This window comes from Halichoeres trimaculatus, unplaced genomic scaffold (genome assembly GCF_033239565.1).
Source record: "Halichoeres trimaculatus isolate MK-OKI-2021-1 unplaced genomic scaffold, fHalTri1.1 fHalTri1_scaffold_17, whole genome shotgun sequence".
NCBI lineage: Eukaryota > Metazoa > Chordata > Actinopteri > Labriformes > Labridae > Halichoeres > Halichoeres trimaculatus.
Window position 1 is genome coordinate 12,136,758 of NW_027437195.1, and position 27,228 is coordinate 12,163,985.

General features: G+C 40.2%; 1 protein-coding gene across 1 annotated transcript in view; it reads left to right on the plus strand.

The window, feature by feature from the left end:
• The first annotated feature begins 974 nt into the window (after positions 1-974).
• The window catches only part of impg1b (interphotoreceptor matrix proteoglycan 1b), a 30,229-nt gene continuing 3,975 nt past the window's right edge, over positions 975-27,228 (plus strand). The window contains exons 1-15 of the mRNA XM_074692269.1: positions 975-1,235; positions 10,191-10,406; positions 12,125-12,291; positions 12,391-12,419; positions 12,736-12,770; positions 12,883-12,929; positions 13,031-13,171; positions 15,856-15,914; positions 16,200-16,387; positions 16,477-16,836; positions 18,756-18,911; positions 19,661-19,798; positions 20,171-20,326; positions 20,529-21,310; positions 21,754-21,843. Of these exons, the coding sequence (XP_074548370.1) occupies positions 1,169-1,235; positions 10,191-10,406; positions 12,125-12,291; positions 12,391-12,419; positions 12,736-12,770; positions 12,883-12,929; positions 13,031-13,171; positions 15,856-15,914; positions 16,200-16,387; positions 16,477-16,836; positions 18,756-18,911; positions 19,661-19,798; positions 20,171-20,326; positions 20,529-21,310; positions 21,754-21,843 (2,631 nt within the window). The 5' untranslated portion in view covers positions 975-1,168. The remainder of the gene's footprint in view (positions 1,236-10,190; positions 10,407-12,124; positions 12,292-12,390; positions 12,420-12,735; positions 12,771-12,882; positions 12,930-13,030; positions 13,172-15,855; positions 15,915-16,199; positions 16,388-16,476; positions 16,837-18,755; positions 18,912-19,660; positions 19,799-20,170; positions 20,327-20,528; positions 21,311-21,753; positions 21,844-27,228) is intronic.

The window sequence follows — 27,228 nt, forward strand, 5'->3', positions numbered from 1 at the left end:
ACAGGAGGCTGCGAGGGTGGAGACTTGCAACAGGGAGCCATCCCACCCTGATACACCAAAACAAGAGCGACCCAAACAAGCCTCCAGTGTCTTAATTCACTTGTTTTCCTGCAGCCATCCAACCATCACCTTCAGCCCCCACGGCAAAAGGTTGAGAAGAGGACATGCCGAGTCCTGTGCTGCTCAGCGTAGTGTAAGTGTCAAACCATCCTTGCATGGGTCAGGAGTGGAGCATTTTCCATAGAGGACTCAGAACAAGTGCATCAAAAAGATTCAACAGGAAAAGGATTTCATTTGTTGTTTATTTTGTAGGAAACTTTGAAGACAACAGAGAGAGAGGGCTGGAAACAGTCAGGCGTGAGGCATGAACTTGGCCATGCAACAAGAATGAGGTGCTTTGTTTAACTGGAAGTTGCGTGCATGTTACAGAACAGAACTACAATCCTGACCTCACTTGACACCCAAAAGTACCAGCCTGAGCAGCAGGGATTTTCTGTGGCCACCCATGAAGAGGAAACCTGACCTGCCAGAGAAAACACAACAAGTGAGCTTGTTGTACTCTGGCTTGTTTGCAGCAGACGCCTAAAGAGGCTTGGTGTCACTGATCAAGTTGAGGGGGAAACTGCAGGGAGCAGTGATCTAGTCTTGGCTGGTTGGCAGATCCCCAAGTTTGTTTGACCGACAGATGAGGGTCCAGAAGGTGGCTAACAGGATGAGGCCTGATGGCCACGTGGCCACGCGGGGATTACAAGCAGCAAGAAGAAGGTAAAGGGATTAGATTCAGCACAGAGCCTGCTTTTTTAACCTCGTCACTCCTGTCACACTGACAGCACAGAGGGAATCTCCTGAGCCAGAATTTGCAGCGGGTGCATCGTCTCTGCTACCTAACCTTCTCCTCCCCTCCATCACTCCCACTGCTCATCCATCCATGCAGCTTCAACAGCATCCAGGAACTAACTGCTGCTGAAGAACAGAGCACAGACAGGAGTGGACTGGACTCCCTCCTTTGTGCATGCTAACAAGCTAAAGTCAGCACCAATGAGGAGACTTTTGCATACTCTGCTAATGGACTCCAGACGCTGAGGACCTGGATTTTACTTTTGTTAACTGGAGGAGTTGTTTACAAATGACAACTTTGGGGCTTGGACACCACGTACATTAGCCCACCATGCTTTTGAAGTCAGGACTTTTCCTCTCTTTGTGTCTGTTTACCCTCCAAGCGAGTGAAATCAAAGGTAAGAATCCTGTAGAGTCGACTGCTTCTTGTGAAAAAGTACGAGCTCTTTCTCTTAATTTCTGCCTTTGTTGGTGAGAGACTTGATTTTTGTGTCCGTACTGCACGATTCATCAGTTTCATAAATGACCAAGGTCACCTCATTCCAACAAACTTATATATCAGAGAGCCCTTGTTTTTGTTTTTGTTTTTTTACAAGTACAGATGTATTTCCTTCTGGTCTCAAAACTTGTCTCAAGTAAAACCTAAATTTGTAAAGTGTGGGAGGGACAGTGAGTGTCCACATCACTTAGTTTAGTTGATAATCTCTCTGCAGGTTTTCTATCAATGAGTTGTTTACTGAATGGCATTAGACTTAAAGAGATGGTGATCCTGTTCAAGGGCAAAGGGTTTCAAAGGCAGAGGTCTATGTGCCTCATCTAGTTAACGAACTCTCTGCTACCTACCGAACCCTTGTTCAAACCCATCTTTGTTTTTTCGGGAAATGCCATGCAGCCAGTGAGCCACTTGGTCATGAATATTCACTATCAATTAACCAGGCAGACACATTGAATCCACAGTGACTGAGAAAGATGGCATCATTTCATCAGCGATAACATTTGCATCCGCACGGGTTGTCTCGTTCAGAGCGATGTGCCCGGGTGAGCTCATTATCCTGAAGGAAACAAAAGCCATTCTGTTCCCAGTGTTGCTGGACGCTAATCTTTTCTGGCTTGTAATTCTGCTGTGAGGCCTTTTTGCACCCGCGTTGGGCATTAAGGGCCCGCGCAAACGCTCCCTCCCCACATCCAGATCCTCGTGTCTTTCCATGTGCAAGTCAGGCTCAAAGCATACGGTTCCTCTAAAGCCCATTCAAATGTTTGCAGGGAAGGTGTGTCTGTGAATGGAAGCACACATGATGTGGCTACATTTCTTTCTTACCTGTTGAAACACAGGAAAGTGAAAGAAAGGAACCTGACTGGCACTGAACCGGGGCTAAAATTGCCCGACAATCTACTGGCTAAAATATCAATGCCTGCACATTCCTTGCATGTTTTTGGTGTTCAGCCAAATTTGGATTGAGGAAAACAATATGGTGCATTGTGGAGGTAATTATCAATGTGTAATAGACTGATTAACACAGCTGACTCTCTTCTGTTTTTGCCTTATACTGAAGAGGCCTTTGTTTTCAACGTTTTTGTTGCTGGAAGTTAAATTCCAACACAATTAATGAAGCCTAACAGGCATACACATATCTTACACTGCTCTACTTTACACACTAAGTCATCAGCAAATCAAATGCAACCACCACAAATCATGACCCATGAAAATGATATGTCATTCAGCACTGTCTACTCCATCACTATAAACAGTAAAGTGATAAAAACTCCAGAACAACACTCTGTTTGGCTATTAGCTGCCAAGGACCTTCATACAACAGAGGCTTTTATAATATGTTGAGTCCTGATTACAATTTATAACTGAAACTTACAACAATAGCTTTACTATTCAATGTTTGAATAACACAGTATATTTAATTGCAGCATTGATAATGGCTCAGTAGCTAGCATGCAATGTATTGTATTCAACACAACAAATACAAGGACAGAACTCTAAATTATTTTTCTACATTTCTATTACATTTCAGGGTTATCCATTGAAATGCTGTTGCAGAAAAGTAGATGCAAGTATCTCTTGATGCAGCTTGGCAGGCTAGTGGGTTTCCCAACTGAGTCTGTGCTTAAAGCTGAAAACTGAAAATTTGGGCCAATATATTTGGTGTAAGAACTGGGAAAATTGTATTTGCAGATTAAATTCCCTCAAAAGTTCACTGTAACCATGTTTTGCAATACCAACAGAATTATACCGTAATTTGCAGTAACTGACTGTAAATGAAGATATAGTATTGATACTGCAAATATTATTGCAGTAAATTACTGGCACTTTGCTGCCAGTACATACAGCAACCTTTTAACGGGGGGATAAAAGCTGCTGGGTGAATGTCAAATGTCTGCAGTAATGCAGAGTTGTACTAATCTGAATGCAGGGAGAGATGGTCACTTGTAGGGCTGCAGCTATTGAATATTTTAGTATTCCAGTATTTTACTAATAATCCATCGATTAATCGAGTAATCGGATAAAATACATTTATGTTTAGTTAAAGAGCAGTTATTTTTCAAATGAAAATTTTTCTCTTTAAGAAATAGAATTTTCTGATACAGCATGTCAATAAGGGCACTTGTTTTCGTAGCTCCAAAATCTGTAAACACACTTTGACACATTTTTTGGGCCTTGTTCAGCTCATCAAATAATGCGGATCCAAATGGCACCCGTTTCGTAGAATGACCAATTAGTCTCCAAACTCCAGAAAAGAAGCTAGATTTGTTGCTAGTTGCTATTAAGATAAGCAACTATATAAGAGGTAGCTTGAGGGGTCTGAAAACTCTCTTAATATGGCCTCAGCTCTATTTGAAATACCACTCTTTGATCTTTTTTAAAATTAAACGATTCCTCGAGGCGGAGAAAATTACTCGAGTAATTTCTGTAATCGAGTACCTCGAACCATTCGAGGAATCGTTTCAGCTCTAGTCACTTGTTGCTTCCTTTTCTGTGTCATCCTGAGGCAGAGACTCAGTGGTCAGTGTCAGTGAACCATCTTAACAACTGTTTTCAGGATTTTGGATGTTACCGCATCAGTGTTAATGACTTGTTGTGGCCTATTCTGGATGATTTGAATTTTGGCCCTGCTGTTTTTCTTAAGAGTTGTTCCACTTCAACCCATTATTGATTGCTGACAAGGCACCACCATGGCCACAATGAACCAAACCTCATAAACTATACAACTCTAAAAAAAACACTAAATTCAAAACAGACTTGCTGCTAATAATAGAAAAGCATGGTACAGAAATACAAACACTATGAAAAGTAGTGCCCTTTATTTTCATCAGGATAGAAAGGGGGTCAGTGGGGATGGATGGCAGAGAGATGGCAGGGGTGACATCATTACAACAGTACTTAACTATACTGGAGATTAACAGCGGCGGAAGGACTCATACACCACTGCTAAACAGGAGAGACGTGAGAGGATGTTTTTAGTCAGTGCTAAGCGTACCTCTGCAGGGCTTCACCTTAATCATCCCCAAAGTGCCAGGAGCAAAACCTGAAAAGAACCTCCCCACCCCCACTCCACTACCATTTTCACTGCCCTTAACTCCCCTGCTTTAGAGGTTTTTTGTTGACCTGAGCCTGCCTCGGTTGCCTGCAGGTCTTAAAACCTCCTGGCAAGCTAAATCTCTTATGTCAAGTATCTTTTACATGACACTTTCCATTACTTTTTCAGGGCTTGTGTGTAAGACCTGAATCTTTTACTGCATCATGCATTACATTTGATACTGCTTTCAGGAGTACGCCAACCTCTTTCAGTTGTTGTATTCATCTTGGGTTCCCAAATGTGTTTTGGCATTGTCTGTACTTTTCTGCTATTGTAAATCTTTGGGCTGTTGCTGCACATTTTCCATTATTTCTGCAGTAAATACTGATTGTAGTTAAGGTTGTACTTCCAGCGGAGTTATCCCACTGTTACTACAGTTTATACACCTAAAACACATTAAAATATAAAAAGCAGAATCAAGGCTTGAATTTGACAGGGATCAAATAAAGCAGGGTTGGCTCCTGGGCTTAGTGGCTGAAACCCAACATCAGTGATTATTACAGCTACTGTAGTAATTTATTGTAATCAAATATGAGTGATTTACTCCTGTAAGGGGTATTTTAAAACAATTTATTTCTTCAGTTTAAGTGTTGTTTTACATCCACATTTTCTATTGGCTGGTTGATTACTCACTCAGTTGTTTGAGATGTTTTACCCAACCATTAAAACTGCAAATACATACTCTCTGAACTCCTATATTTTAATTCCATTACTTAAGAATCCATCTGCAATCACTGTCTATTATCTCCTGGAAAAACTATTCAGTATATGCCTCTGGGAAAGGTTGCCAACTTTCCTGCATTTCCTGTGTAGCCAGTCGCTATCAATTAATGACTTTAGCCGAGACTTGTGTCTCCTAGAGTAGCACCACCTGTTTTAAACAGGTCTCACTTCATCAGGAGACAGAAAATCATAACAAAACTCCAGTGGTATGAGCTCAGATAGAAAACCTCTATTTCTCTTGCTTATTTACCATGTACTGGTCTGATGGTTGTAAGATAACAATGCTATTGTGAAAATTTAAAGAATGTAAAAATGCAAATGTTGTCCATTTTTTCACAAAAGGAGAAGTAAGGAAACTTAACATGGTTGTTTCTTGGTTGTCTCTATGTGGTCAGTGAATCCAGCTGCTGGTGGCTTTTGTGGCACTGGGCAGCGAAAATGAGTTTCTGAAGTTGATATTTTTGATCAAGGATAGGTTGTTAGCTGCTCTTGCTTAGAAATGTCTAAAGAGATGAATTAGCCACTGTGTATTCTGCCTGCTTTTGCTCTCCATAGAGAAGATTAAACCCTTGAAAAACCTGCTGATATATCAATACTTTCCACTACTAGACAACAAATGCATTTAAAATGAAAGACTTAAAGCATCTCTAATGCTTAAATCCAGATTGCCAGCGCCCATTCTGCTCTGTTCTGTAGAAACTGTCAATAGCAATGATCATATTTGGGAATAGTTTGAGAAAGACATAACAGCATCTATTTTGTTCAGGTGATTTTCACAGCATCTCCCTTTAGGAGCTCTGCATCAGATGGCAATGTGTCAGAGTTTATATAACCTACACTCACTTTTCCTTTACCTAATCTCTAACCTTCATTGTATTTCCTTATCCAGTGGAGGCACTATTTGTTATTTAGGTTCAACGACCTTAAGTCTGTATTATGAGGCTCCTGAATCCTTATTGGGCTTATTGTCTTATAAAGTCCTCTGAGGTTTGCCACCTGGCATCACAATCAGTGCCTTTGTTCTTAAACAGCTTTATACAGAAGAGAGTTAATGGGCAAACTGGCTTGGGCAATGGTGTGGAATTACCTTCCAGTAAAGCCTCACGAGGGCAGCTGAGGTTGTTTTCTTTACTACGGCGTTAAGAATATTAAAGTGGTTTCACTCAGAATCTGTGCAGCCTCTCAGTTATAGAGTTTCTTGAAATTAGCGTGTGTCCTTGTTTCTGCTGGAGTGGTTACGTTTGACTGGACTGGTTTTGTCAGCTGTACCTGGGTACAATCCTCTCAAGGTTTGCTGTGCACGCACATCCCTTTACAGCTGAAGTCCATGTGCCTGCATTGCTGCCACTGTCTCATCTGGTCACTCCATAGTGCAAATATATCCTTACACTGTTTGCCACTAAGCAGCTTCAGTGATGCTAGTCACCCAAGGGTGTCCCAAAAAACTCTTCTTAACAGAGAAGGGACTGTTACTTATTTACTCCCTTAACACATGTTAACCGTATTTTAGCAGTCTTTTTCAAATTTCCAGAAAACAAGAATTTCGGGGCAGCATTCCCCTAAAATTTTCCAAAATTGTTGTATATCACTTGTTGCCTTCATTCCTGGGCTTCTGGGTTTGCTTAAATTACACTACGGGGCTGGGATGTAAAAGTCCAGGTAAGGGGTGAAAACTCCAACCCTTTGTGTTCTCACATGCAGCCTTCTAAGTATGACACAGAACACCTTCTAGTTTAGTTTAGTGCACGTGTGAAAACAGCTTATATTAACCTTCACAGATTAGCATCTCGAGCTTTAAGCCTCACACATATTCATAGTAAACTCAAACGTCGGTGGGTGGGGTCCATATAGGAAATGAAGCAGGCATTGAGCCTCTACACCAACAGCTGTACGACGCAAGATGTGATCGGTGCCTCTGATTGGACAAACTCCTGATCTTAATATCATCTATATTGCTAAGTTAGAAAAAATCTTGAAGAACTGCAACTTTTAGCACTTGCCCAAAGGCTTCATTTAAAAAAAAAAAAAAAAAGTTGTTGCCCCCTGTTATCATGAGAACCAAAGACAAAAGTTTTTGACAATCCTCTGATAACAGGATAACAGTTCTAACTAGAAAAGCTGTCAGAGAGGATAGACCTCCACAAAGCATATTGTGATTGTCACCAACACTTTAGTCCTACTTTAATGTTATACTCCCTTTCAGCAGACTGTCTGCTACAATCTGGTGTTAGTTGCAGGTTTGTACAATAATTTGTTACCTGACATTGTTAAAAATTATGATGACCCAGTACATATTTCATATTCCAGATCTTAGTATCCAGAATATTGCCAGGATCTGGATCATACTTTTACATCTGTCAGAAATTATGGGGACCTTGTCTTGTATTGTTTTGCAAAGCAATTCGACCATTTATCGTGGAGTTATATACACATATGGTGAAAACGGCCTTATCTCACAATGGTAAAGACAGACAGTGATCCAAATCACCTCCAAAATTTATTCACTTCTTTCTTGTCCTATTTTGAACATTTCCTGAAAATTTCATCAAGATCTGTTTCCTACTTTTTGAGTTATGTTGTTCACAGACAAACAAACAGACTCTCCCAAAAACACAACCTCCTTTGCGGAGGTAACCATAACACTAAATGGGTCGACATGGCTAGTCAGCTAAAGCGGTCTCTCACTTCCAAAGGGTCACTGGCAAACCTCAACACTACACGTAAACCTTCCCCTTAAACCAGTTTGTCACCTACAGTCGTTAGTTAGCTTCCATTAGCTAGTGTGCAGGTGTGCTCGTGTGATATTGCTAGAGTTGTTTACACCTGTCCACGAACACCATTCTTGTCTAAACATACATAAATTAAAATACTGTTAACTCCAGCTTAGAATAGAAATGTTCAGTCCAAGATGTTTGAACTCCATTGTTCTGCTCCTTCATCAGAGACAAGGTGCTTCTCCGCTCAGGATTTCTTTCTATGATGTGATTAGAAAAACTACCTGGGATCAGCTGGTGCACTTTCCAATTGTCAGGCATTTTTTGAGTAACTTCCTGTAGTGGAAAATCCTTTTTACCAATCAGACAGCATTCCTTAGGGGGATGGCGTAATGTGAGTTTGATGAATATCTTAAAGTGATGCTGGGTAACATCATTCATGTAGCCTGATCATGACTATCTCATTCCTGGATTCCCATTTCAAGACTTGCTGCTATTACATGGTCATGGTCAGTGTTACCAAAAGTGAACCATCAGTAAGAAACGAAATCAGTCAAAGCCCTGAAAACAAGATTTTAGCCCACTCATTCTTCTTCTTTGTTTCAACTCTCCCTTTTTTGGGGTTGCCACAGCGGGTTACTCATAACAGATAGGTGTTCAGCATGGTGATTTGGCACAGTTTTACGTTGGATGCTCTTCCAGACACCTCTCCGTTTATCTGGGCTTGGGACCAACACTAATGAGAACGCTGAGAGAACAGGTTATGAACCCCTAGTGGCTAGGTGGGGGCAGGAGAGGTGGTTCTCCCCCCTCGTGGCCCAGTTGTTGAAAAACACACTAAATTGCCCTCTTGGAAGCCAAAGTGTGAGCCAAAGTGCCCACTTGCAAGCCAAAATGTGCGCTAAAGTGCCTCCCTGGTCGGCAAAACATACCAAAGTGCTCTCTTGGATGGAAAGGAACATTCTACACTGCCCCTGACTGGCTAAACCATGATAAACTGCCTTCTTGAGATGCTCAAATGCCCTTGAAAAGATGCAGTGCCCTGTTCAGTGGTAAGAACATGCTGAATTTCTTCTTTTTTGGTCTTTTGCCCACAAACTCTGCTAGAAATCTGGGTCCCATGATTGATGACCAGCTGACCTTTAAGGCTCACGTGGCCTGGATTGCTCGATCTTGTCGATATGCCCTCTATAACATCAGGAGGATCAGACCTTACCTGACACAACAGGCCACGCAGCGTCTGGCACAGGCCCTTGTGTTTTCAGACATCGACTACTGCAACTCCCTCCTAGCAGGCGCCGTGTGTACATTTAAACCTCTACAGATCACCTAGAATGCAGCAGCTCATTTGGTCTTTATCCAGCCCAAAACGACACGTCACCCAGCTGATTATCTTTCCTCACTGGCTTCCAGTGGCAGCTCCAATCAAATTCAAAGCTCTTGACAAGAGTGGCCCCTGCCTATCTGGGGTCCCTCATCCAGGTCTGCACTCCTCACCCACTATGCTCTGCTTATGAAAGACATCTGGTGCTCTCAGCCTAGCGTGGCTCTGAATCTCTAGCCAGACTCTTCTCCTCTGTTGTGCCCAAATGGTGGAATGAACTCTATACGATCCACAGAGTCCCTTTCTACTTTTAAGAGATGTCTCAAGACTCATCTGTTCAGAGAACACTTAAGCCCTTAATCTGACCCTTCTCCTCTTTGTCCTCAGGGGTAGAAGCTGTGTATGATTTTTCAGCACTAATTACTGTATGTCGTTGAAGGTTGAAGTATATTGTTACACTATTGACTGTGGTTTGTTGGCTACATTATTCTACATTATTAAAAAAATAATAGTTCTGCACTTAATGGCAGCACTTGCAGCCAATTAATGTTAAGCATTTTGTCGCATTAACAAGGTTTTCCTTCTGTCAAAACTCTTGCTTGTGTTGTACGTCACTTTGGACAAAAGCATCTGCCAAAGGAAACTGTAGAACTGTAGAACTTTTTGCTCCTCCCCTTTAACATGTCTGTGGATGCCACTGAACAACTGCTGCTGAACAACAGCAGAAGCAACGACTTTACCACTGAGTCATAGCCTCTCCACATCTTACCATAACGCTGCCCAAATAAGGTTTTTAAGGAGCACCTAAAGAGTGTTGCAGAATTTGCAGGAGTGGTTTCGATAAGATGTTCTTTACAGATTTCTATTTTATTGAAAGCAAATGTGTAGAGAAGTACAAGTCATATTTACAAGAAACTTAACTGCAAAGCTGTTCAAACAGTTGCAAACTTATACACAATTCCATTAATCAGATGTAAAATTTCACTGCTTTGTGTTGTTTGTTAGACCCTTATGACAACGGCATCTCTGGACTCAAGGATGTGAAGTACCGGCACTTTCTGGAAGCCCCCAGACCAATCAGACATGCAGGGAATGTCCGGGCAGACGGGGGCAGGCATCGGACAAAAAGGTCGGCGATCTTCCACACGGGGGTCAAAGTGTGTCCTCATGAGACAATGACAGAAGTGATCGGCAGCCATCGAACCTACTACAAACTCAGAGGTACGTTCGACTGAAGTGTTAACTTGTTTTGTAGATACACTTCCTGAACTTGTACCTACTGCATGATTATCAATAGTTCTTAGCGATCAAGGGCGTCAAATTAATGTTCACTGAGGGCCACATCAGCATAATGGTGGCCCTCAAAGGGCCAGACGTAACTGTAAGACAGTATAAAATGTCGCTAAATGTAACTAAATGTTATGTAAAATAAATGTAACTACTGCTTCAAAAATGCACCCTCTCAAAAAAACTTTGCAGCAATCAAGCTAGCGTTCTCTGCAGCATTGTTTTTGGTTGTGGCTTTCTTGAACACATTCTGCTGCGATAGCAGTTGTTGTTTTTTTCTAAGGCTCACTTTTGTGTACTTAAACTGTGTCTGGTGTCAAAATGCTAACGTAGATCGTACTCTTCGACAACTGCGGTGGCTTCATAACATAAAAGACATACAGTTTTTTTTCTCCTTGAAGCCCAAACATATATCGGCCTTCCCATCTTTCTTGAAACAGCCTTCATTTGCATCAACTTTTCTCTTCCTGGACATTTTGGGATCGTTGTTGTGTTTCTCAATTCTACTAGTTTGGAAAATGGCACTGATGTGAAAACACTGTTGTCTAGTGGTGGGATGCTGCCACTTCTCTGGTAACATAATTAGTCAGTATTATGAGAAACGTAGTCTATGGTCAATGCACCCTTTTGACTTACCTTTTAAGCTCACCAGGGCCACATAAATTAGTGTGTCCGGCCTTGAGTTTGACACGTATTTCAAATGATTATAAGCTTTCCGAAAACATTAAGTGTGAGCCTAAAAGGATACATTTCAAAACTTCCAATCAAGATTTCTTTGCAGTTAGTTTCTTCGTAGAAGTTTTTCTGCAAAACTCAACTTTGCATACAGTTGAAAGACATTAATTAAACCCTCTTCAACCTCTATTATTCTCTAAATTGGATGTATTAGGGTTCAGGCTCATACATGCTCCTTCATATGGATGTGGGTTGTTGTCTTAATTGTATAGAGCCTGTTTTTGTTGACACCATGCTTCTCAATGATACACTGGAGCTGTTTCCTAGGCTTTAGGGACCCTTCATGTAATGAAGTGGTATGCAAATATCCTTTGTCCAAGCAAGATGGATTGCCGATGAATTTAGGTGGAAAGATTTCCACCCTGGTTCATATAATAGCTCAGTAATTCAAATTGTTCCACAACAGCTGCTGTGGTGTATGATTTTAAAAGGAAGCAGATTAATTTGGGGTGTTGGAAGTAATCGCATCGCTCCAGAAATGAGTTTGTCAGAGAATAAATTTCCCACAGGCATCATGATATTGGACAATGTAAGGCTTGTTTCCACCACTGAGGCCGATAAAGTGTTCTGTAGCTTCAGGGGTTCTCTTTTGCTCCTGGTTTTAATATCCTCAAAAATGTCACAGACATGCAGCAGCTCTCATGTATAGTGTGACATTTACTGATTCTGATTATACAGCCTCATTCCGCTCAGGTCCTGTTCGATAAGTTTTATGAATTAAAGTTAAACTGTGAATTTTTAAACCTCTTCATGCTGTGTTTATATACTAACACTGCTATAAAAGTTTGTCTGTGGGGAAAATGTAACTGTTTACTTACTGCAAACTGAGATGCTAAGGTCAAGGCTGATTTTTTTGTTCTGTGATTAAAATGATTTTCTTTGTAAAACAACCACTGAATAACGCAACACATCTTCAGTTTGTCAGGAGGCCATTTGGGAAGCTTTTCGGATCTTCTTTGACCGAGTCCCTGACTCAGAGGAGTACAGATCCTGGGTCTACACCTGCCAGCATGAAAACCTCTGCATGGACGACCTGGCGAGGAACTTCAGCAGCGCTCAGGAGCATCTGGATATGGTGGCCAGAGTGAGTCCAGCACCAAAACAACCAGAAAACTCTGCTACAAACTGTATGTCTGTTGTCTGGTCCATTTGATAAAACTGATATTTTGTGCCTTATTTCCAGAGAGTCGCAATGGCAGCTGAAATTGAAGGGTATGTGAAACTGTTCATTTTGAATTTTGTGTTTCATTTATGTTTAATATGAATTGCATGCAGGAATTATTGTAAAACACACTTGAAACTACAATATCCAAGAAAACACTGTGTCAAGAAAGAAGATATTAAAAAATATCTAATGAACAAATTTAAAGAGGTTGCAAATCCTCTTTTCAAAATGTGTTTAAGATATTTTAACAAACTTAGCCTGTGCCACAACATTTTGATAGCAATTTAAGAAGACTCTTTAAAACAGTGAACACTTATTTATTGTTGACTTTTACCCTGATCAAATGTGATCTCTGATTCTCAGAGTTGAAACCGGAACTCCAGACCCAGACAGGGAGTGTGAGTTTGATACTAACACCTCAATACTGTTCATTAACTTCAGTTTAACAAATATCAATAAACACTATTTGTACAAACACTAACAAACTATTAACTCTCTGTTTTGTCACAGGCACCTGGACTCCTCATCTGCTTCTTCTGCCAACCGAGACTGAAGTGGTACAATGACTTTATAAGAGTTCAAATCATGCTTTACCGTTCTGGATTATTTGTTTTACTTACAGGGTCCATTTATTTTATTTTTTTTTTGTCCTTGGCAGATTCAAGAAGACTTGAAAACAGAGAATTTTGAGTATATTGTCGATTTCAGCGTAACTGTTGTGGACCCAGCATACAACGACGTTCTAAGTGACCCTGAAGCCCTTCACACCAGTGACATCACACGAGAGCTCACAGACAAGGTAAGGGTCAACTCTGGGTGTTTCAATTTGAAGTTTTGGAAGTTGTAAAAGTGAAGTCTCATTAGACAATAGCAACACTCAAAATGAAGTGAAATGAACCACTAGATGCTCATTTTACTGTCAGGACAATCTGTCAAGACTGTATCTATGATTAGCTTTTGGGGGTTAGCATACACACAAAGAGATGGCTGTGCTGCCTCTATTAGCTCTTCATGAATTGAGCTCCATGATCATACGCTCAAGTTTTTCCTCATGTTTTGTTATCATGGAGCTCAAAACCACCAGACAACAATGAACACCCTGGTTAAAACAGATCAACTGCCTGCACAAATCTGCTACTAAACATAGACTCCTGCGGTCAACACTCAAAAGCCAAGGCCATCAGTAGTCATCCATAGGCATGTATACTCGGCCTCTGATGCCCATGCTCAGGCATCATTTCCAGGTCAAACCCAAAATGCATCAGTTTTCAATCGCTGAAGCAAAGATGAAGATTATTCCAAACTTTTTTTAACTGCAGTTTTGTTCCAGATCTGAAACCTTGGCACAAACAAAACACCCTCCTCTATCTCTGCTGGAGTCCACCCTTTGTAGTTTGTCATTATGTAAGATGCCCTAAAGAGAACACAAGTTGCCAACTTCTATAGGGTTGTGATGTTAGGTGTAATAGCTCACCCTGATTGCTTTAACAGCTTTAGGTTGTCAGCAAAGGGACTTAAGTTAATGACCACAAGCCTGAAATAGTAAGACCTAATCATATAGATAATCTCTGCCTAAGCAGGCATTCACTAAGACCCTGACCACAGCTCTTAACAATGACTCCTGCTCCATGAATTTAACCTTTTTTCTGTTGAATCATTCAATGCTGTTGCTGCTGCAAAAACAACAACATTAACAACAACAAAATTACACTCTACTCAGTTGGTCACAGTAAAATACAGCTAGATCAACAGAAAGGAAAGTGCAAGTGGCTGTGACTGTCATTACTTTAAAGAGTACACTTAGAAACCATGTTCCTCCTTATCTGAATTTTACGTATTTCTTATTTACACAGAAAGACAAGATTTAGTAATATCTGTATATGAAATGCAACACAGCTGTTGTTTCACATGAAGAACTCATTAGAACTAAATGAGGCAAAGCAGATGCAAACATCAACCACAGCTCAGTAGAACACTGCCTCTTGATATTATAACAATAATCAGACGGTCAATTATCAGGTAATTAGCAGTGACTTAATGTGTTTTAATATCTCACTTGCTTTTAAAACAGGAAGAGGAAATGTGAGGGTGAAGTATGTTTATGCGGCTATCAGGAAAAAGCCATCGGTAATAATCACAGGCCCATTGGCTTTATATCAAGTGGCCGAGGCATACTTAGAAGCAATCTAGCAGCAGGACTGATGTAATACCCTTTATGCTGACTCAAACACAAATTTAACTCAACAATGAATTAACAAATATTGTAACCTTTTCTTCGCTATTCTGCTAATTCAGTGACAACTCTGCAGGTGTACACATTTGTGACAGAGCTGTGAATCAGTCATATATTTGACATTAAACACTCTTTGTTAAAACTGAATTTATCAGAAAATTAACCCCTATTTCTGTATTTTCATTTTTTTAAGTTTGACCTATAGAGAGATTATTAGTTATCAACAGCGCCGGATGCGCGCGCAACTGTGCAGAGGCACTGCGGTTTGCCAACTGACGTGGAGGAGTTAGCCTTCAAAAAAGGCAGTTTTAAACTAAATATCATCACCTTTACAGATGGTAAACGGCTCCCAGCTTTGTGAAATAGCAGTGAGTGGACAGAAGAGATCAGCAAGTGGACAGATATTAGGTGGACACACGTTTTTAGCGGAGTAATCCGGCGTGTACCGAGACAGCAATTTAAACACAGTCACTCGATGCCTGTGACTGCTTTATTCGTGGACACTTACCAGACTCTGACAGACCAGGACGTAAACGTGAGTCAATAAATCAGAAACCCTCCCAAACCAAAAATGGCAAACAGACTGCTGAGTCTGAGACCCAGTTCATAATAAAAGAACCAGAAAACTGATTCCCGAGTTAATTATTTACCCGCAAACGTCGCTGGTGTTTCAGTGTAAAGTGTGACCCTGTCAACTGGTGACTCTCGGCCGTTAATCGCTGATACTGTCGGCTGAGAGTCAACAGTTAGCATGGTCGCTATTAACTCCAAAACACCGGTTGCTCTGTGACGGTCAGAACTTGATAGACGTTGCCTCTGTTGTAAAGTATCGTTTCTAAAAAACTGACCACAGAACAACCGTACAATTTTATGCTGATAACAGGTTGAACTCAATGTTTTAAAAACGCCATCTCGTCTGAATGAATGGAGCGAAGCGCTGCTTCTGCGGTCGGGATGCGTACGCATGTTTCTGATGACGTAGACTGATAATCCCTCCATATTAAATGCAGTTTATGCCAAAGCCACTGAAATGACATTATGTACACAAATATGTGAAAGTTAATTCTTTAGATATTAGGTATTGTGACAGTTTTTGTTAAAATAATGTGGAAATGATTATGTTTTTTGTAGCCATTAAAAAGCGTTGATTTCTCTGTAGTAAAAAGTGAGGGGGAAAAAAGGATTTGAAGAGACAATGTGGAGAAATGTGCTCATATTTTCTTCAAAACCTCTCCTCTTTTTCTGTACAGATGCTTCAAGTATTCGAACAAGTTCCAGGATTCAAAGAGATTCAGGTTCTGGGATTTCGGTGGGTTGCATTAAGTTCCTTAAATGTTAATAACCCTCAGTGATGATGATTTATTCTGACAAAACACTGCTGTAAATAGGATTAGAAACTCAAAACATGAATTTCTCATTCTTTCCTCTTTTTAAGTGACTTTTATTTGAGCCATTTCTTGCTACGATCATAATGGAAGCTGTCTCATTTTCCTAAATTTGCTAATTTGGGAAGTGACTCATGTCTCTCCCTTCCCAGACATCCATTTCCTGCAATGTCTGTTTGTTTGTCACATGATTTGTTTTGTTGGTCCAGCTCCGAGGATGTGTCTGTGCGTGTGGTCTTTAATGGAGACACTGAGTTGGGGGATGACACTGAGTTTCTGGAGGAGCCAGACAAACACGAGGACGTTAATGCGCCTAAATTGAAGCACATCATAGTCAGGGCCTTAAAAGGGGAACCATCACTCCCACTGGACATAAGGACAATCAGCTTTGAGGCTGGTAAGCATCACATACTCACATTTAACTAGATCAATGAAAAAAACCCCCACAGATAAATCTGTATAAGTTTTTTATACTGTTCTTTCCAGTGACTACTGTTTATCCAGTTGCGGAGCTGGGCATTAACCCAGTTGAAGGTGTTGTATCAGGGGACTACACCACAGCAGCACCAACAGATGAAACAACTCCCACTCAGCGTTTCCTCCCCACTGTGGCAATACCAGAAAACTATATGGATGCTTTCACAAGTGAGCCAGAAACACACACTTTTGTGCCTTACATCCCAAACATCATCCCCGAAACTACCCCCACAGCTGCAGACGAGTCTCCTCTCATGGCATCTGCCGAAGAATCCACAGAAGACAGCGCTGAGGAGCCGAGCGGCACCTCGACAACAGACACCAGACCAGATGATGGGGTCGAGGCTGAGTCCGAACAGACAACGGACGGTAGGGCTTCTCAGAGTGAAATCTTGTTTTTATATCAATGAAAGGAGCGAAGTTTGTCAGATCGAACGATAGACTGTGGTGTAGTTTCATTCTAACCGGCAACTTCGCCCACACTTTGCCATCAGGCTGTGGTTTTGTGGTCCTGACGATCAATGGTGGGAAATCAGCAGGAGGATGAGCTCATTGTAGAATACAGGAACAGCTGGTAGAGGTATTTACAGTAAGGAGAAATCATTTGAATCTGGGAAAGTATATTAAAGGGTTGCTTGATAAGATTATGCCAAACAAAAGAAGAGATTACTAATTCTCTAAGGGTAAATAGATCCAATCAAGATGATACAAAATAACCTAAAAGAGATATTTTAAAAGGGGATGAACAAAAGTTCAGACAGAAAAGTGAGGAACAGGGAGAATAAGTATTTTTCAAACATGATTGGATGAAGCCTTGTCAACAAGTCTGATTCAGTATTTTATCTAACACTGGTCTGTTGATTGACACTGCCTAAACTCTGAGAGCGATTTTAACAAATAAATCCAGAGTCTAATTTCTTTGAAAGTACCTGGTGGTACGTTTCTTCACTACACTCTACATACAGAGTGACCTATTTCATCTTTTCCTTCACATATTTTCATTTATTCACCTGCACAGAATGCTGCCCTCTCAAATCAAATAAAAAATGCAATGCTCAGACCTGGTGGTTGGGTTTGGACATGGAGATGCTCCCCGCCGAGGCAATACATCTTATTAAACCCCATTAACAAGCAAGAGTCCTGCTCTTGGTTGAGTCATTTCAGACTCATGCTGTGCAGCCAAACTTTCTTCAATCCTGCAGCGTTTCTTTTATAAATTCTTGTGGGGCTTTCAAAGTTTGCAGATGTGTAGGGCCTGTCAGGAGGAGTTCTGCAGAAGTGTGTTTAAAGACGTACTTTCACAAAGGCTGTGAACATCAGAGGTAACAAGTCATACCATCTGATCATCAGACAGCGAGGGATCAGATTACAATAAGAGCCTCCAAGGTACTTAAACAGACAATTTTACATTACAGGGAATACCTGATCTCTTTCTTTGCAAAAGTTAAATTAAAACATTGAATTACCTACTGTGACACAGGAAGAATAAGGTAAGTCATCTTCTATAGAATTAGCTGTGGTGGTCTTGCAGCCTTGATGAGACTGCAAAAAAAAAAAAGTCAAAATTAAACAAAAAAAACCCCACGTATTTCCTTCTTATTTTTTTATTAGTGCATAAATTAAACAAAAGAAAAAAAAATAAATAAATATTTGAGCTTGGAGTGTTTTTGGTTAATCTGAAGTCGGGTTTCTTGTTTGCAAGTCCTTCACTGAGCTTTTTTTCCTTCTGCCTTTAGCTCCTCAACTGCTCTAACTACCACTTTCCTTTAATGGTTAAAAAAGAATATAAACTTAGCACAAAAAGTAAAAGCAATTCATGTTTGGTGGGTTCACGGCAATAAATCCTACACTGTTAGAAGGCCAGTTTATTTTCATTTTAAATGGTGCAACATTGTTTTAGGAACATGTATTTGAGAGATGAGCAGCAGAGCTGAGCATGTGGGTTGCACTCATTGAAAAAATCTGCCAAATCTATTCTACCACTACCTAACAGCCTGTTTTGCGGTTGCTATTGACTCTTGTTTTAAGTTCCTGGTGAGCATGTGTCATTCTTCAGTGGTCAGTCAGAGTCTGCTCTAAGACTTCAGGCCAATGACAAACCAAGTTGCGGCATTGTTTAGAGTGAGAGCAAGTACCATCTCCAGAGTTTCCAAAAATAGGAAGGTTGTGGGGACAGCATCAAGGCTGGAGTTGAGGCACCGAAACTGAACCTCAACGCAAGTCTCTGTGGTTATTTTTCTAAAAAGCAATGTTCATAAAATCCCTTTCCTGGTGTGCTTTTCTTTCAGCTGTAGCCAGCCTGGATGTTGCAGTGGATGAGGAACAATCTCCTGAAGTTTCCAATAACCTGCCAGAGTTTACGAACCCCCCAGTGACTGAGATGTCTGTCCCAGAAGCAACAGTCCCAGTCTTCACTACATCACCTCATGAGTCGGCTGTTCAAGGCAAGTTTTTTTTTTTACCAGAGATTCTAAAAATACAAACTGCGTCAAGCTTCTCAGAATTTGAGATTTCTGAGAAATCGTACATAATGGCTCTGCTCGGAAATACTTACCTCTGAGCAGTTTTTAATTCAGTGAACTGCTGCAGCAGGAGACGATGATACAATCTAAGCATTCACTCATAGTGAAAATCATGAATCCTTACCGTAAGGGTTTGACAACTTATACAAAGCAAATTATACAGTAAGATAGTTTGATATCCAATTAGAGAAGGAACGTGTTTGACATTACAGGAAATACTTTCTCCCTGGCTTTCTAAGAATTAGGTAAGCACATAACCATCTTATTGATGGTCAAAGGGTAGTGCATACAGTATTGAATCAACCACCTGCAGTCACCTCTAGAACTCAATGACATTACCTGTTGGTCTCAATAGAAATAAAACTCCATTCGGTGCCATTTTTGGTGTAACTAAAGTAAACAGTAGTTTCCTGTCAAACTCATTCACAGAGAATGAAGTAACTGCTGATGGGTTGTGCTTGCTAAGGCATTGTTCTATGCTCTATACTCTAAACTTAACAAATGTGGTGACACAACCTAAATCGACATTCCTGAAATAAACAAAAGCTTCAGAAAAAAAGGAGAGAACTGTTTCAAGTAGTTAGCATAAATTACGGACGCTAGCGCTATTCCTAGTTTTTCCTATTTTTATCTTTTAAAGTTGCTTTTGCTTTTTTCTTTTTCTTTTTTAGAAGTCACTGAGCTCACTGAAGCTGCCAAGGATTCCAACGAATTACCGGACTCCACGGATCCCACGGTTACTGAGACACATGTCACTGAAGCAGCAGTCCCAGTCCCCACCACCTCATCTCCAGAGGAAGCTGTCCAAGGCATTTAAAACTCTTTCAAAAACAAAACAAATGGTTTTTTAGAAATGTGTAGGCTATGAAGAATTGGGTCAGTTTTTGAATTTCTAATATGAAAACTTTGAACATAAGACCCTTTAAAATTGTTAGATCTGATCTAAAAACACATTATATACAATAATGTGTCCATAACAAAAAATATTGTAATACCTCATGCAATGGTTTGACCTGAGAAGATCTACTTTCCATCTTTCTTAAAAGATGCTAATACAGGAAGAGCCTGCTGGATGCAGTGGTTGATGTTCAGTTAAAAGTCTTTAATGTACAACACACTCTCTTCATGGTGAAAATCCCTTTTCCTTCATGTTTCTGAATATTGGACATTTATTTTTTCAGAAACACCTGAGCTAGTTGAAGACAATGCTGAGGACCATTCTGCTGAGGTATCCACTGAACTGACAGACGCTACAAACCCCACAGCTACTGAAATATCTGTAATTGAAACAGCAGTCCCTTTCTCAACGACATCACTTCCTGAGGAAACTGTCCAAGGTACAGTAATTCAAATTCTTCTTAATTCTTCTTGAGTGCTTAAACAAAGGGTTCTCAAAATGACTGTGTGCATCCATGAGGTATTAGATCCCAGTGAGAACCTTTACTTCTAAATGTTAGCTCTATAAGTCACAGTTACAGAGCTGGGCACCTTTGTCATACAGCTTTTGGTGATAACCTCCTTTTTACAATTTGATTTTAGAAGTACCAGAGCTAGATGAAGGGGCCTCTGAAGAAGATCCAGCTGAGCTTACAAATGATCTGCCAGAGTTTACAGATCCTACAGTGACTGAGACACCGCTCACAGAAGGAGCAGTTTCTACACCATTATATGATGAACGCGTTATTCAAGGCATTGAACCAGATTCAGAGCCGGTGCCTGTGCACCCCCCTGCAGAAAGTGGTGAAGTCTCTGAGGAGAAAGATGAGTCCAGTGGAGGGCATAGTGGACTGACCCCTGTCCCAATGGAACCTCCCCCTCAGAGCTCAGGTGGTCAAGAGGATCTCTGGACCAGCGGGGTGACTCCAGCCTCGATAGAACTTCCTCCGAGCTCAAACAGTCAAGAGGAGATAAGGGCCAGTGGAGTGACTCCTCTCTCCATAGACCTGCCTTCGGATGACTCTTTCACACAACAGATCATGTGGCACAGTGAAGCAACCCACGTCTCAATAGACCTCCCTTCTGAGAACTCTTACAATCAAGAGGATGCTTTGACAAGTCCAAACGGGACTGAGGCAGACTTGAAGCCTTCAGAAGAAGACAGCGGGAGTGGATACCCCTCAGAGTCTGACGAACGCCCATATGGATCCACAGCTACACCTGCCATGAGACTGGCCAGCACCCCTCTGGTGACCACGCTGGAGAAGAACAAAGAGTTAGTGGTGTTCTTTAGTTTGAGGGTGACTAACATGATGTTTTCTGAGGACCTGTTCAACAAGAGTTCCCCAGAGTATAAATCACTGGAGAATACCTTTCTTGAGCTGGTAGGTACCCAAGCTTTTATATTAGATATCTTAATGTTGCATGCTTCGTTCTCATATTGTTTTTGAAGTCCAAATGGAAATGTTTGATGAGAGTACATAGGTCCAATATACGCCAGTGCATTTTAAATAAAAAGGCTAATTTAGCAAGAACAGATACATTTTAGTCTAGCTCCAAGTTGGTGCTTCATCAAAGTCTTGTCCTGTTAAAGTGAGGATGATCTTTGCAATACGCCTTTACCCTCACTACAACTTTTAAACACCCAAATTAACAGTGAATATCAATTATTTTATATTTTTCTTTAATATATGAGTTTTTTAATTCTATTTGATGATGTTTTAAGAAATGGCCAAATTCTAAAAATTGCACTATACTAAAGCTTTAATTTGGTAGGAGCTTTTGTGTGAAGACAAAAAAGATGGTCCAATAATTTTGTTTCACTTAGACACAGCACTCTGGGCCCAGAAAACCATCAAACCCTGGAGCTTCCAGTAAATCTGGGTTTGGGAGACAGACGACTTTAGCCTCCATACCGGTATTTTTTTTTTCCATATTGGAACTACATCTCCAATGCCTCAGAGAGAGCATAACATTTCCATTTCTTAACCAACCTTTCTCAAATGCAGTATCTAACAATGGAAAAGCATCTAACATCTCTAAATGATTCAGTATCACTTCTCATCTTAGAGTCTGTCCTAACATTAGACTTTCATCCTTTTGTCCTCTTGTTTTCTAATGGTTTTACCTGTCAGTCTTTTTGTTGTTTATTGTTTGCTATTTTCTTTTTGCCTTAAATTTTAGATTTTGTGGCATTTTTAGATAGATGTAAAAATGTTCCAATAGAAAATACTCTCAAGTTTTGCAAGTGTTCGCACTAAATAAAAACCACAAACAGCCAATGATGCAGCTGTAAATTAGCTTAAAAGTAGCAACTGACCATGTTGTGCCTGTTCTCTCAACTTGTGTCTGATCTCAAAAACTCTATTGGTACTTAAGAGTTAGTCTTTTTTTCTGTACATTTCTGCATTAGATGAAAGCAAAGTTTAAATATTTGTAGTTTTATTGAAGGTCCTCAACCTCTGGTGAATAATGTCTCTTTGTGCCAAACTGTGTCTCTCCATGGACCTTGCATACAATCACGCACACTAAGTTCATTTAGCATTTGGCGCTAATTTTGATGTTAATATTGGTTCTATAGTGGTAGTTTCCACCAACTAATGTAGCTGCAACTTGCAGCAAGTTTTGGTTAGCTTAGCATTAAAGAGATAGTTTTTTATTTATTTTTTTTTAAGTGTGTTTGTATGACGTACTTGCCAGTAGTAACTGTGTTAGCCACAGGGGATCCTTGACAGCTTGGAAACTGTCCACAGAACTTTCATGAAAGCTAGGATTTAAGTTGCTAAAGACATGGTCAGCTCCACCACTTAATTTAAATTGTTTTAAGAAATTCCAATCCAACTCATGACCGACACAAGTGTTTGGGTTGGAGTTTGTTAAAATCAGCTAAATTTTATGGTGGATATGACCCCCTCTGCAGCAGATGATGGACTAGCTTCCCTGTCAGTTCTCTGGCCAATTTCCCAACACAGCTGCTAAGCTTACTTCAGGACCCCCTGTGGTTAAGTATCTCATACAACCACTTCAGAAAAACGGAACTATCCCTTTAAGACTGGAAACAGGGTCAAACAGCTAGCTTAGCTGTGACAAAATCCGCAAAGAAACAGCTCAGTAAATAACACGCTAAATCACAATTTTGACGCTTTAAGTTTTATATATTGATTGAACTAGTTTTAGAGCTCTGGGAAAGCAGAAGTGTCAGACAGGTTGACTGTTGCTCTGTTTCTCTGTTTCCAGTCTTTTTGCTAATCTAAGCTAAGTTGTATATGCTCATATGTGTGTTTCAGAATCAACCATGTGTTTGTACATATTCAAAGCCTTAAAGAAAAGCTTTCAGTGTGTGATTTAGTTATCAGGCTAACGTTGGCGAGAATAGACCATTTAAACCTTAATGTGTCTTGAGTTGCTAAAAGGTGTTTGTACATGATAGAAAGCAAACTAGCCTGGGGTAGTCTGCTTCGTGAGACCTGCGTCTGCCTTAGTCATTGTATGACTCAGAGATTTGTGAAATGTGGTAAGAAGCTTTAAGTAATTCTTGTCAGTTCCAGGGCGACAGGCGTTGAACTGTTATGGTTCCAATCTGCTTATTGGGACATCAGTTAGAGCTGGGTCAAGACCTGAATTCATGTGTCAGCAATGTTACTACTTTGGTTTTCTGGATTTGTAGACATACTTATTTGTATATCATACTCTTTGAGACAATGAATTAAAAAATATACGGTTCAGATGAGGTCATTTTGTTGTGGGTTGTGGAATTTGTTTGTGTGCACAGGCTTGTAGTTTATGCTATGGTACATTTGTAATGGAAAGCATGTTACTGCACTCCTGTTCTCAAAAAAAGAAGAAATTTTTAAAAGGGCACAAAGTAGGTATGGACAGTGTCTCTTTAAACATTTAGAGTACATTACAGGAAGAAGCATCTCTGGACATCCCACTTAGTTTAAGACTTAATCTAAGGGTTACTTCTTTCTGGCTTGCTCAGAGGTGCTCTGCACTCTGTGTTATATGAGGGCTACATTCAATACAAATTGAACAGTTTGTCCCCATGCCAAGACGCAGGGGGGAAAGTAAGCTACCTGAGAGGGTGGCCTTGTGTTTCTTTCAGAGGAATGATAGCCCTTGTGGGTGTGGAAAAAAAACAAATAAATGAAGAAAAGTTTAGGTTTCATTAATCATGTTGTGATTAATTCTCTTTTTGTGTCCTTAAGCAAATTCCCTCATTTAAGTTTAGCATGTTGTCCATGGCATGTATTAAAATGGCCAATGTCTGCACTGCATCAGCATTTACAAAGTACAGTAGAAGGGCTACATAGACACACTTTTAAAACATTTATTACAGATGAAATATAAGGCATAACTTCACTCCATCTCCAATCTTTAATGGTTGCTCAAACCATGGTTTCTGCAGTGCTCCGCATTAATCCAAGTGTTTAGCTGCCTGGCAAAACTAATGTGGTCAGACGTTTGAACTGGTAAGTATTTACAATATAATATTTGTTGTTACTATTCCATCAGGAATAGTCAACGTATTATCCTTTAAATGGGCCTTTAATGCAGAGAGAAGACAATTTGATAAATTTATAGAACTGGTTCAAACAGAATAAAAAAATAAAACATAAATCCTCTGCGGCCCATTTAAACGAACACCATGTGATGATTTGCTGGATATGGGACCCATTTGTGCTTCTTTAGGCTACATTTGCCGTCCCTCATATATATGTAAACATATATATGGCCTCTTAGCCTCCAGTGGCTTGCAGTCACCTCTGTTTGCCTTTTGCTACATGCCTCCATTACTCCTGTACCTACTGGTTTGAGAAGCAACCAATAAAATTGGACATGGAGGTTGTAGTGATTTCATGTGTTACTTTGTTAATCATAAAAAATGTTTTCATTGCAGCGTACTCTTTGTGACTTTTTTTTTTTTTTGATGTTAGTGAAGGGATGTTTTATCAGGTCTCTCTAAAACAAGAACCAGTAGATACATGTGTAACCTCAGAGTAGCCAATGTGATTGTGTCAGAGACTGAAATGATGTTGTGTTTGTGTTGTGCTGTCTTTATTTCTTTACAAAAGTCAAATGTTCACAGGCAGCTATGAACTTTACCGGGCTTGTTTCTTCACAATACAGTCTGCACTGAGGATTGTTGGAAAAGAATCTGGGTTTGACTTTGTGGAGGGCAATAGGGGCACAGACTGGTATCTATCCGCAGTGTACACCTAATACTTGACGTTCTGCATTAAGACAAATGAACCAACCACCAAGCGAAGTGTCGAGTTGTACTGCAGGCTGTTGTCCATTTGTTGGGGATATTGGAGCCAATCGTTTTCTCCTCTTTTCTCAGAAACTATTAGCTACAGGGAACTAGTGCCCTTTAAACTGTCTGCCGGTGATAAGTGAGGTAACCAGATCAGAGCAGAGCTTCTTAGGCCTCTTATCTCCCGCTCGACAGTCAGGCCAGCTAAAGCAGCGTAATCTCTCCCTCTCACTCTGCGGCTGTTCGATGTTTGGCTCGTCTGCAGTCAACGTGAAGTGGCTGGAAGGAGAGGGGATCGATGAACATTGATGCAGGTCCATTACTTGAGCTGGTTGACTTCCTTCCAGTCTAAATATCTCCCACCATCATCAGTCCACGTCCATAGTCTTAATAGATTGGGTCCTCAGTCTGCCTGCCTGCCTGCCTGGAAAGTTAGGGCCTGTTAAAATATAGTTTGACTGCAGCAATGTGAACAACTAGATCGAAAGAGTGAAGTGTTACTATAGTCCATGTTGCACAAATGTTTACTCTATTAGGTATGGCTAATGCTTACAAATGCATAGAGCATTCAACTGAAGCAGAGAAAGGTATAGAACTTTAGAAATCTTAATTTTAGCTCTTCAATGCCTAAAATTTTCACCATCATCATTTATAACCTTGAAAAACATCTGCCATCTCAGGCTGCTCTCAGGTTGGCAACCTTGCTAAGTTCTGAACAAAAAATCTTAAACCAAACAAATAAATGTCTTGTTAGTTGAATATATCTAGCCACTTTATGTCATTTCACTGGCTGCAGCAACAAAGGGTCCTTTAAGCTATGCTAGTTATCATTTAGCAGAGTTGACCAAATTGTGTTTTCTTAAAAAAAACAAAAAAAAAGACACACAAACTCAACTGATTAGATTTTATTTTTTTCCTTTTTTGAAAATCGAAAGTTTTTTGTTGTTGTTTGATTATGTATTTATTTTTTTCAGTTAAGTATGTAAAGTAGTTGTGCCAAGGCTAGCTAATCTAGCCTTGACTCAGATGAGGCTGCATTCGAGAATTTTTTATTTTTGTTTTACCCCTATTGTATTACCTGTAGGTGTGTTATTATTTATTTATTTATTTCAAATAAAGAATAAACCAATTCCTCACAAACTTAGAGCACTCACACTAGCAAAAGTGCGGCTGTAATCTGCGCTTTGTGGCTCTCGGCTACGAAGCAGCTAATGCCTGTGCTAGCAACCTAGCCGTCTCTCAGCAGAGATATCTCAAGCGTTTCATAAACCTAGGGACATAAACCTGAAGCTTCTTACTATAAATTTGCTGAGCTGTATTCAGATTAACAAACTGAGTTACTTACATGGTGTGTAATACAAAAAATATACTTGCTTTAAACATTTACGAAGTGAGCAAATTTGTTAGACCTTGGGCTACCTAGCAAGCTACATTGCAGTTTAAGTATCTCTCCTGTTATATTTGACCTGCTATCCCTCAGAAATTACCATGTTTACTGGTTGACACATCTAACATGTAGTGGAAGACTTTATATCTTTAAAAAAAACTATCTAATCTACCTAAAAATGTAACGACCTTGTCACATGACCAAACAGTTAAACTGCTACTTCAAGGCAGATACCATTCAAACCCTCCCTGAACAGGATATAGACACGTTTCTTTCAGACTTCAGAGCTTTGATGTCTGCCACATCTTTTTTATAAATGCATGATTATTCCATTACTCATTCTCAGGCTCTCAGTGATGAGAAATAGCGCTGTGTTTTTCTACTAACACTTTTGAACCTCATCCTTTGCTCCGGCTGTAATTACACACTGAACTGCAGTAATGGCACGATTTCATGCTTGAGTCAAAATTTAATTATGAGCTCTTCATAGCTTTCACTGTGTGAAATTTGACCTGAATAATTCAAAATGAGCCACGCTCCAACAACCTCAGTCCTGTCATTGTGAAAGCAAAACCTCAGGTAAATGATCTCTGCTGCCCTGGTTCTCCTCCCAGGAGGACACAGATTTTGTTGACAGCTGACACTAACATCACTTAATC